The sequence below is a fragment of the Pongo pygmaeus genome, chromosome 17 (assembly GCF_028885625.2).
Source record: "Pongo pygmaeus isolate AG05252 chromosome 17, NHGRI_mPonPyg2-v2.0_pri, whole genome shotgun sequence".
NCBI classification, from domain to species: Eukaryota; Metazoa; Chordata; class Mammalia; order Primates; family Hominidae; genus Pongo; species Pongo pygmaeus.
Window position 1 is genome coordinate 45,900,920 of NC_072390.2, and position 12,437 is coordinate 45,913,356.

At 36.1% G+C, this 12,437-nt stretch overlaps 1 protein-coding gene across 1 annotated transcript in view; it reads left to right on the top strand.

The window, feature by feature from the left end:
* Window positions 1-3,409: 3,409 nt before the first annotated feature.
* The window catches only part of DSG3 (desmoglein 3), a 31,962-nt gene continuing 22,934 nt past the window's right edge, over window positions 3,410-12,437 (top strand). The window contains exons 1-2 of the mRNA XM_054461328.2: window positions 3,410-3,655; window positions 4,667-4,973. Coding sequence (XP_054317303.2) covers window positions 4,926-4,973 — 48 coding nt within the window. The 5' untranslated portion in view covers window positions 3,410-3,655; window positions 4,667-4,925. The remainder of the gene's footprint in view (window positions 3,656-4,666; window positions 4,974-12,437) is intronic.

Genomic DNA, 12,437 nt, shown 5'->3' on the forward strand with positions numbered 1-12,437 from the left:
AGAACTAAAGTGGATTCAAAATATGTTTTGCAAGTAAATCAAACCTTGTCAGTTGTACCTCTGACAAATAAGAACTGATGAAGAGACTTTTCTAAAAGAAACATTTTGTTAAAGTGAGCATTAGGTTGATTTGGAAAACTCCTTCGTCACACTTTTTATGACCTTACAAATATACTACCACAAATAAGCAATTAAACTGACCAGACTAATTCAGAGCAAAAAGAGGTTGACTGTGGTCCACAGCATAAGTAAAACTTTTAGAAAGTTCTATTCATCTACATTTACCCTTCTGAAGTCTGGATTTAAATCAGCATATGATAAAAATTTTGCAAATCTTTTTAAAGAAATAATTCCAGGGATCACAGAAGCATGGTGAACCACATTACATACCATCTAAAAGGAAGTTGGGTTAACAGCTCCTTTTACCAATTATTCAAGTGCAGACTGTTCTCTACAGATGCACAATTATTGCATTTTGTTACATTTCTGGATATTTTCATATGATGATCCTGAGGGAAGAGGTGTACGATTTCTATTACTTTGAGTAACAAAAAGTGACAGATCATTATTTTTGCAAGCCATTTCAGGATGTATGTATAACTTTGGGTTTTTTTGTTTTGTTTTGTTTTGTTTTTTGAAGCAGAGTCTCAGTCTGTCACCCAGGCTGGAGTGCAGTGGCGCTTTCTTGGCTCACTGCAACCTCCGCTTCCAGGGTTCAAGAGATTCTCCTGCCTCAGCCTTCCAAGATTACCCTTCTGGGATTACAGGCTCAAGCCACCACGCCCGGCTAATTTTTTTGTATTTTTAGTAGAGACGGGGTTTCACCATGTTGGCCAGGCTGGTCTCAAACTCCTGACCTCAGGTGATTCACCTGCCTTAGAAGCCCAAAGTGCTGGGATTACAGGCGTGAGCCACCATGCCCGGCCCGAGATGTATATATAATTTTGTTAATGCGTGATATGTGGAACTATGATCTCAATTCATGAATTTCTGGATATTCAAGAATAATTAAACACCAAAAATTAGTAACTTCTGAGATATAAGATATATTACATGTTTCCCGTCAAAACAAACTAAAGCCAGTGGAGCCTTGCCAGTGAAAGCAAAGTTAATTAACATTCTCTACTTAATAGGCAATAAAAGTTCTGTAGATAATGAGTTCTAGAAACATCATGGAAACATCTGAAGATACTGCCCATTGGAATAAATATTCATTCTTATTGCTTCACTCCTTATGTGACAATACAACATGGTACAATTTCCACCAAAGAGAGAAATGGTTTCTTTAGCTTTTTCAACCTGTGATGTGTTGTACCCACTTTCCAACTCATACATTTTCAACATGGCACATTAATTGAAGCACAATCTACACACACAATGAAGATCCCTTTTAGTGATTATGATAGTGTTATAATTCTTATCTTTATTTCAACCTCTTGAGTAAGATCCAGTTTCAGGTTGGGCTTTGGTTTCCAAAGACATTATCTAGAGAATAAATAACATAACCACTCACTAGAAAACACGGAAAAATCCTTCCTTCTTTCCTTTTCCAAACATAAATGAGAAAAAAAGAGAAAGAACTGCTAAGTCCAGAGGCTCTACACAAATGCACGTCCCAGCAGGACTAACCTGCAGATTACCCTCCTAACACCGTGTAAATGTAGCCCCAATACAAGGGTGCTTTATTACCATACTGAGGTCCCCAATCTTCCAAAGGAAAGGAAGTGTTGGCTTAACACAGTGCTGTCAAGGGCACTTGGAAAAATGAGAGATCCCCAAATGCCTATGGACAGCACGATGAGATTTGTCATTGCTTTCTACAATCATCCTGTACAGAGACAAGAAATGTAACCAGCCTGCATCAGACCAATGTGCCATACGACACTCCTATCAAGGCTGCATTTGCTCTTAATGTACTACCTGACCAAGAATCCCCAAATGGTATTACCAATGAAATCCTTAACCTGTGTTCAGGTAAGCTAATAGTGGAATGATCATTACCTTTTTAAGCACTAGTTAATTAAAATTGTTAACAAACTGGAGTTTTAGAAAATGCAAATCATAGCAAAGTGAATCATATCTAGAATTTAGTCCACAATGCAACTTAATAGGTATGCTTACAAATACAATTCACTGGCCATCATTTTTAAAAATCTCCTTTGCCTTCATCACAATAACACCCTGAAGAGTTGCAATATATTAAATGATGGGAAAGAAAAAAACTAAAAGTGTATTGTTTGTCTCTTCTTCCCTGCCTTGAAGTTTAGAATGCTGTTATTCATAAAGTCTAGCTTTCTTCACATTATTTTCCAAATAACTTTCTTTTTTAATTATAAAAACAATGTATCCTCATTAAAAAACAAAATCAGAAAATGTAATATATAAAGATGTAATGAAGAAAAAATGAAAATACATTTATAATCCCCTCATTCAAAAAATAAGTTCTAGTATATTACGGGGTTTGTCCATGCTTATATATTTCCTCACATTATATTATAAGAAAAAAGCACCCATATACATCCACATGAACCCAAACTCTCACCACTGTTAAACAAATTCAAACACTAAATTCAGAAAGGTAACCAACATTTTGGTCACTGAATTCCACATTATATAAATCACTAACAAATTCTATAGTACTCAGCTCAGATTTTATCACATTTATTTGTTGACTAGTCTAGTCACAGAGAAATCACCTCCTCAGAAAAGACGTTGTCCTGTGTCTCAGTTTTCCCATGTTGGAAAGGATTCAGTAGTAGTTCACTTTTTGATTTTAGTCAAAAAGTGCATAAAATATGATATATAGAATTTAGCAGGAACTCTACAGAGAACACCAAATTTGATCTTTTGAAATTTTCTTTCCTAGTGGAAGCAGATTTTAAGGGTTCCCTAATTATTTCTCTGTTAGCATCAACACTCATCAGATTTGTCACAAATACCATTTAAGATATATGGTATCACTCAGGGATGAGCAATTTTTCTTTTTTTCTGTAAAGAACAAGAAAATATTTTTGACTTTGTGGCCATACAGTCTCTATCCATATCAACTCTGTTGTTACAACACAAAAGCAGCCATTCACAATGCATGAACAAATGGGCATGGCTGTGTTCCAATAAAACTTTATTTACAAAGTCTTTATTTCAAAAACAAGACTTTTCTGGAAATGAAGGGTGGTAATGGTCATGGTTGCACAACAATGTGAATATATTTAATGCCACTGATTTGTACACTTAAAAATAGCTAAAATGATAGATTTTATGTTATGTATATTTTACTACAATTTAAAAAGAAACAAAAACAAAATTTTGTTCACAAGATGTTTTTTCTAACTCCTAGACTACACAGTCCTCTCTGCTTAAAATACTCTGTGATTGGCCGGGCACGGTGGCTCACGCCTGTAATCCCAGCACTTTGGGAGCTGAGGCGGGAGGATCACGAGGTCAGGAGATCGAGACCATCCTGACTAACACAGTGAAACCCCATCTCTACTAAAACTACAAAAATTAGCCGGGCGAGTTGGCGGGCGCCTGTAATCTCAGCTACTCGGGAAGCTGAGGCAGGAGAATCACTTGAACCCGGAAGGCGGAGCTTGCAGTGAGCCGAGATCGCGCCATTGCACTCCAGCCTGGGCAACACAGCGAGACGCCGTCTCAAGTAAGTAAGTAAGTAAGTAAATAAATAAATAAATAAATAAATAAGAATAATATTCCATTTTCTGTACTACTCGGGAGCCTGAGGCAGGAGACAGCCTCCTCAATTCAGGAGAATTGCTTGAACCCGGGAGGCAGAGGTTGCAGCGAGCCAAGATCGCGCCCCTGCTCTCCAGTCTGAGCGACAGAGCGAGACCCCGATTCAAAAAAAAACTGTGATTGAGTGGTTTCTAAAACCTAATGTGTAATACTTGCAAAGATAAAATTGCTCTTCTACCAAAACTTTCTTTCAATATTTCTGAAACTGTAAAAAGTACTTTAAATTCTAATGTTATAAGCAAAGTAGCTAAAATGGGGCTGGTAATTTTTCCCCTCTGCTTTATCTTGGGTTAGAGTCGAAATATTTAAGCACCTCCGAGTATGTAACAGCAAGCAGGTTCACCACACTGGGGAAAATGTCTTGAGTAATGAAAAGAGCACCAAGATAATCTACCTTATTAGGCAATCTAGGCTTTTTTGAAAGTTATAAATGAAAAGAAATACAGTATAAAATATGTCATTTGAGTATTATCAGAGTAATTTTGCAATGCAATATTTATATATTTCAAATATTCAAGGCACCGTATAACTGTTCGATTTTATTTCTATTTTTTTATTCAAAGTCTACATTCATAGTTACTTAATGGGATGTTTTTCTTCTTCATATTTTTAGTGCCTTTCAATAAAATATATCATTGCTTAACATCTACATTTTGCTTAACTTTAGATCTACCCACACATACTCAGACTGAAAATAAATGCTCTTTTACAAGTTAGATTTTGGAGGATTTTGTATGTTTTGCTTCGCTTTTCGGTTTTCATTGTAACCATAGTCAACTAGATTCAGCCATAAGACATCAACACTGACAAAGTGTAGTCCGGACTAGCTTTTGCACTTCCACATCATGATTAATTTATTATTCATCTGGTACCTTCCTATTAAACTTTGTCTTTAGCCTGTGAACTTTTCTTTCAGCTTCCAACAAAGGATTTCATTGCTTTAGGAATTGAGGTGTGGCTAAATTTTTACCTGGGAGCAAAGGTGATGCAAGCGTTTTTGGTGAGACCTACCCTTGGTTTAGGGTGGGGAGGGACCGCATAACAGACCATCTGTAGACTCCTTCGGAAGGCAGCAGAGACGCTGCAGAGGGCTTTTCTTAGACATCATCTGCAGACGGCTGGCAGGATAGAAGCAGCGGCTCAGTTGGACTTGTTCACCAGGGAAATCAGAGACAATGATGGGGCTCTTCCCCAGAGCTACAGGAACTCTGGCCATCTTCATGGTAAGTCCTGGATTTTCCTAATAATCACAAACTTCCCTGCTTCCTCCCTTGTTAAAGAATATTATATTTGATTGCTCAATCTTTATTATAAATTCTAAATGGAGTGCAGTGGAAATCAACACTTTAAAATGAAATTGTGAACGTTACCAATTTCCTTCTTTTGTTGTTTTTTATGTTGTGTTTTACATAGAAAAATAAACCAGAAAGAAATGAGTTTTAAAAACCATTTCGAATTTTTTTTTTAGCTAATGAATTAAGTAATCTTAATCACAGGTTATATTTTCCACAACATTTTCACTTTCTTTAAAGTTATGCTTTTATTAGTTTTTCTAACCCACAAACAAGAACACAGGAGCCACTTTTATTTTCCAAGATTACGTGTCTCTTAGCATATAGCTAAGAACTCTACACGCCTGGGCTTGATACCTGATTTGCTTTTAAAAGTAAAAAATCGCAGAATTAAAATCAAAGCAGTGTTTGACTCTAGAGAAGTTGGGAGGATTATTAAGTAAGTATTTATGTTTAGCTATTATGTGCCAAAAGAAAATGTCAGCCTTTGGGGGTGGGGGGAAGACATACAACATTTTAAAGCCATTTTTTCAGAAGAATAATACTTCTGTTGATTGAGAAAGTTGTACATAGTATTATCTAAAAGAGAAACGGAATGTTACAGACTGTTTAAAACCTGGATGTTACAGACTAACTTACTTCTTAGCTGTGTTCTTATAGCAAAAAAAAAAAAGTCACAGTATTATCTGTTATATGGAGATATCAAAATAGTTAAATATACCTTAAAAATGAATGTCAAAACAATTCCTAATGCTAATTTGTATGGTTTCCATGATAAGCTGGGTTGGCCTAGGCATCAATTTACCTCATTTCTTCATCTAAAAAATTGAGATAAATGGACTTCAAGAAGTCACAGGGAGATAGATCTCAAGAAAGGACTTTCTTAGCTCTCCCTAAGATTTTTTTTTTTCTTTTTTTGAGACAAGGTCTGGCTCTGTCACCCAGGCTGGAGTCCAGTGGTGCGATCTCCAACCTCCGCCTCTGGGGTTCAAGTGATTCTCGTGCCTCAGCCTCTTGACTAGCTGAGATTACAGGCATGCACCACCACAGCCAGCTAATTTTTTTGTATTTTTAGTAGAGATGGGGTTTTGCCATGTTGACTAGTCTAGTCTCAAACTCCTAGCCTCAATGGAGCCATCCACCTCAGCCTCCTGTAATGCTGGGATTACAGGTGTGAGCCACTGCACCCAGCCTCTAAGATTCTATTTCTATTACAACAATGTAACTGTTTTCAGTACCTGATGAGTTTATTTGAAAGGAGGATGTTGTTAAAGAGAAATGTGACTGTTGTATGACTTTCCCACCTTTCCAGATGGGAAATATCTGGGCTGAACTCCAGGTAGTCTGATAACCCCTATGTCCAAGCCAATGGCAAAGCTCAGGAAGTTAGGGGCCATGCAGCACAGGCTGTTGGGATAGTATTGCCATGAGGACATAGGATTGGGCCACCACAAGCTAAGGGGGGCTCTTTTTTTTTTTGCTTTGACATATGGGCCACTCTCAATTACCCCTCTGATTCTGGAGTGACTGTGACATCCTTATATTGAGGCTAATTTTTATTTTTATATTCCCAATGCTTATTATATCTGTCTTAGAGTGGACATGCAATTGTTTGAAGAATGAATAAATGAATGATTTAATGAGCCTTCTCTAAACTATAAAACTCCCACACAATGTCCCTATAATTCTAAGTCATAAAGGAAACTATGAAATGACATGTATTTTGTTCCACTCAGGAAAATTTTACATACACATGCTGTTTAAACAACAATATAACTTCATACATAATTGTTCAACTGAGTGGTCTAGACCTACTCTGTCCAATATGGTAGCCACTAGCCACATGTGGTTTTAAGCCACTTGAAATGTGGTTGGTCTGAGTTGAGGTGTGCTATTTAATATAAAATATACATCATAATTTGAAGAAGACTTTGAATGAACAAAAGAATGTAAAATATGTCATTAATAATTTTTTATGTTGATTACATGTTGAAATGATAGTATTTTGGATGTATTAGATTAAGTTAAACGTATCGTTAAAATGCATTTCACCTTTTAAAAACATTTTAAGTGTGACTAAATTTTTTAATTATGTGTGGCTTTCATTTGTGGTTTTTATCTTTCTATTGGACAGTACTGGTCTACTATTAATGCTATTTATAGAAGGCGGTGTCAGTCAGGAGTGAGGCAATCAAGTCTTTATGGATTCAGTGAAATTTGAGCTGATTTGGGATAAGTATAGATGGGCGGGCCAAAAGGAGATCTCTTGGGTTGTCAGAAGAGTATATTCAAAGGCAGGCACAGTTAGGATTTGCCTAGGGGAAATGGACACACCAGTTTGACTAGAATGACAGTTTGCTTTGGAGAATCTGGACATGAATTGGAAAGGCAGCTGAGGGTCAGATTGAAAAGTGCATTTTGTGAAGGCTCATGGAAACCTTTTACAAGTGGGAAGCCACCCAGAGTTTTGAAATAATGTGGTTATGGGGGGAAGAAGCAATGTTTTCTAAAGCATTCTGAAGTGGGAATGCTCGTCTTTTGTTGTTGCAGGGTGGGTTCTGAAAGTTGGCAGATGTGTTTGAAGGTTTTGTAATAATCCACCATCCAGTGACCATACATGAGAAATAATAGCAAAGTCATAGACTTAAATCTCTGGCTACGCCACTGACTCACTACAGGCTTTGTTTCCTCAACTGTCAAATAAGAATCACACCCCACCCCCTGCCTAATGAAAATGGTCATAGTGAGAATAAAGCAGCAATGCATGCAAAACAATTAAAAAGTGCTGTGAGAAAGATGAAGTGAATTGTAAACCCTCTAATTTTTATCACTTGTACTATTTTTAGTAATGGGGTAATTATTGATAACTTCTTAATATTGTGTCTTACTATCTCAAATAACCATGGATACCAGTGTTAGTAAGTCAAGAAAGGGCCTACATTTGTCTTGAGCTAAAAAGTATATCAAAAACAGTTGTCGTATCAATTTTTAAATTGACAGGAAAAAATAACAGCTATATTTGGGAGGAGAAGGCATGGGGAATAACTACTATTGAAAAAAATGTAATATTTATCAGTTTCTTGTGCTTGTTTGATCCATTTTATGCAATGTAAAATAAACGTTTTTGAGGAAAGGACTCATGGTTGAAAATGCTTATCTTCAGAGGTTTAATCTTTTGAAAAAAATTTATCTTCAGAGGAAACCATTGTGTTTTGTAGTCCACCAAATCTGAAACAGTTTGTCATCCAACACTGCTATGAGCATTTGGACAATTTGCTATATAACTTTATGTTACTATATTAGGTAAAGCTTTCCTCACTAAAAATTAATAGAGATGTTTGAAATCTAAAGATTTTTAGAGTACAATTTTTTTAAAGAAGTTGGTGGTAGGAAAAAGAGAGAAGTAGTTTAAATATCAAGTTTGAGTTAGCAAGTGTTCTAAATACAGCACAACTATCTTCAACCACTTTGTTTTCTATAAAACATCTAAAAAGAAAATCTTTAGAAAAAGAATTCTAGGCTAAATGGCCCAAATGTTTAACAAAATGAAAAATCTCTAAGATACCTCTTCTTCTCCTGATTGACCCAGTTTCCAGCACTGCTAATACATATAAAAATAAATGTCCTACTGAACCTCCCAAAAAGTTAATATTCTAAAATCAGAATAACCTTGCCAAGTGGTTCTTCCAGCCCTGCCTACTTGGGCAGAAGTCAGGAAAGATGTAATTACTTCTACCAATTAGCACTCCCTCTTGCTTCATACCTGAAACCGGTTTTCATCTGGAGCTAGAACACTCAGTGCTCATGAGGTTTCTCACAAACCTTTTAGCCTTTGGCTCTTTCTGTCCAGTTAAGAGTCAAGCTGGTAGCCTAAGGTGAGGCCTTGCTTTGGGTAGTTCACCATAAGAAAATTACATAGACGATTGGTTACTACCCATAATCACAAGATGAATAATTGAATCTGTCTAATATACACCTTTTTCTTGGAGAGCTGCTGTGCAGCTGGCTAGGTTGTACACTGCACAACTCCAGGAGGTGCATTCACATAAACTACAGCGTGAGCAGTGCCCTGGCATTATTCAAGGAGCAACCTACACAACTGTACAGTGGAGTACTGTTTCTTTTCTCTTTCTCATGGTCAAGAAAGAGAACAATCTTATGCACCTTGACAGTGAATAATAACAGGTCACTTCATATAAAAATGGCTCTTTTAGGCTGGGTGCAGTGGCTCATGCCTGTAATCCCAGCACTTTGGGAGGCCAAGGCAGGCAGATCATGAGGTCAAGAGATTGAGACCATCCTGACCAACATGGTGAAGCCTCATCTCTACTAAAAACACAAAAATTAGCTGGGCTTGGTGGTGCGCACCTGTAGTTCCAGCTACTCGGGAGGCTGAGGAAGGAGAATCACTTGAACCCGGGAGGCAGAGGTTGCAGTGAGCTGAGATGGCACCACTGCACTTCAGCCTTGTGACAGAGCAAGACTCCGTCTAAAAAAAAAAAGCTCTTTTATACCTCTTTTGAAGTTTGGTGACAGAATTGGTTAACATTTTATCAAATGGCAATTTAATAAAACTAACTTATTTTGGGCTAGGGCTCACCTATGTGCTTTACATCTATTAATTTAATCCTCACAACAAACCTATAAGGTAAGTAAAATTAATTATTATTCCTATTGTACAGATGAAGAAACTGAAAGATTAAGGAATGTTCCCAAGTTATATGCTAGTACATGGTTGGGAGTTTGATTTAAATTCAGTGATTCAGAATCCAGTATCCAATTTTATATTATCATACTTGACTGCAGCCTACACAGCATTTCAAATGAGCATTTAAGAATATCCAGGGATATTTATTTTTCTTAGCATTCTGTCATGATACAAGGCTTAACTTTCTAAATTAATTGAGTTTACTCTAAAAATCAGTTATTGGAAATTGAATTCTTCACAATTAAATAATTTCCAAGTAATTAGACATATATCAACTTTGTTCAATTAAGGAATTTGCTTTGATAAATACAAAGTTTATCACAATGTTTTGGAGTTTTTAAATTTTAAATTTCAATATATATAGAAAGCTATGAGATATTATGAAAGATGCTAATATGAATGATATTACTTACCTGTGTATATTTCATGACATTTTTCCCAAAAAAATTTAATAAATACAAAATCAAGTTTATAATTTGGACTGATTTATTTGAATTATCTAATTCATTCTGCAAATTTCCCCAAGAATCCCCATTCTAGAAATCAGAAGTGTAGTCAGGCCCTAGGCCTGGCTGGGATGAGCTACCTGCATCTAATCCATAGTCTTATGTTCTGTCCCCTGCCACACTAAAATATGAGGCTATCCCAAACAAGTTCTCGGCCAAAGTAAAGAGCAGGTACTATTATACTTGCTTTTTGTTTAATCTAGCTACCCATATCCTCAGATTATATTTATTGTGTACATACCATATTCAATAGGAACCTTAATGATACAACCATATATATTTTTATTAACAAATAGAGCATATGGATATCAAATTGCTTTATTTCATATATTTTTTAAATTTAATAATTAGATTTGCTTTTGATAATATTTGTAATTCATATCTATACCAAGGCATTAAGGCTATATCAATGCTTTAAAAGTCATATAATTAAAATTTACGAAGTAACCAGAAAACAAAAAGAAAGAAAAGTACAGTAATTCTCAAGATAAGGGAGGTTTTCTCCACATTGGTATTTCCAATCCAGGCCACCAAAAGAGACAACTTAGTTCATTCAAATCGTCAGAAAACTATGTAAGTATTTATTAGCTTGATTTAGTCATTCCATAGTTTATACATATCTCAAAACAACGTGTACATGATAAATATATACAATTTTGTCAATGAAAATAGATTTACAAATAAAAACACATAAATTGTTTTAAAATATCCAAAATTATTATATTAGCAAATTAACTAAAACAAGTAGCCATTATATAAATATTAACTAAAATAACTTTTTTAAAAAAAATACTATTCTAAATAATGTAAGGCTGTGCTGTCCTCTAAAAATCTAAAGATCATTGCAATATTCAGAAATGTTTCCCATCACCTACTTCCCAGGAAAACAGAAATTGTACCTTATTGTGTATTAGAAGAATCATTCTCTGTAGGGCTAGTCCAAGCATGATTCATATTTTCGAGATGACTCTCCAGTTTTCCTGTAAAGGGGAGCCTGCCTGGCCCATCCCTCCTCTCACGTGTAGCTGAGTCATTCTTATGCTCTGAGAAAGGAATTGTGCAGTTACTACATTGCTCTGGTCTTTTCTACCAAGTAACTCAAGGTATTGCTTTAAAAAGAGCAACAATGTTGGAAAATAATTTTGAGACATGTTATAACCACAAGTAATGGTTCTTTTCCATGACAAATTTGAACACACACTCTTTGGAATCAAGGTTTCAGCTGGAATGTCTAGAAGGGAAGAGTCCTGACATCTTATGTCTGACATAATTACTCATTTGGTTCAGACTTGGACTAGTCTATTCATTATAACCCTAGAAAATAAACACTGTAATAAATCTACATTGTTTCAGGAGCAATCATAGTCTTTTGCCAAATAGAAATCTAAATTGACTGTCATATAATTTTCTTTGTACCATTAGTTTTTTTTTTTCCTCTTTATGACAACTTTGGTTAGAATTTAGCAGTAGTTGGCTCACACCTGTAATCCCAGCACTTTGGGAGGCCAAGGCGGGTGGATCACCTGAGGTCAGGAGTTCGAGACAAGCCTAGCCAACATGGTGAAACTCCATCTCTGCTAAAGATACAAAATTAGCCGGGTGTGGTGGTGTGCCCACGCCTGTAATCCCTGTTACTTGGGAGGCTAAGGCAAGAAAATCTCTTGAACCTGGGAGATGAAGGTTACAGTGAGTCGAGATCGCACCATTGCACTCTAGCCCGGGCAAAAATTGCACTCCAGCCAGGGCAAAAAGATAGAAACTCCATCTCAAAAAAAAAAAAAAAAAAAAAGAATTTAGTAGTAGTGAGGTACATGCTCTGGAGTTAGGCTGCTGCGGTCGCTATCCTATTATGGCCATTAGCTAGGGCAAAGTATTCATTCCCTCTTGTCTCCAATTCTTCATCTGTATAATAGGGATGATAATACTAGAATCTCCTTCAGGTGCCTGCTGTAAGTATTACATGAGACAGTAAGTATAAAGCTCTAGGAGTAGCAGCTGATACCGAAAATACACAATAAACATTAGCTACTGTTACTACTCTTCTAGTTTTTTTCTTCTGACTTATTTTCCACCATTATTTTCCTACCAGATTCATCAGATAATCAGTGGATTAGCAAATACTTGTTAGGCACCTATGAGGGTTACAAGAAAAAAAAATAACCTAATAGCACTGAATTGGAA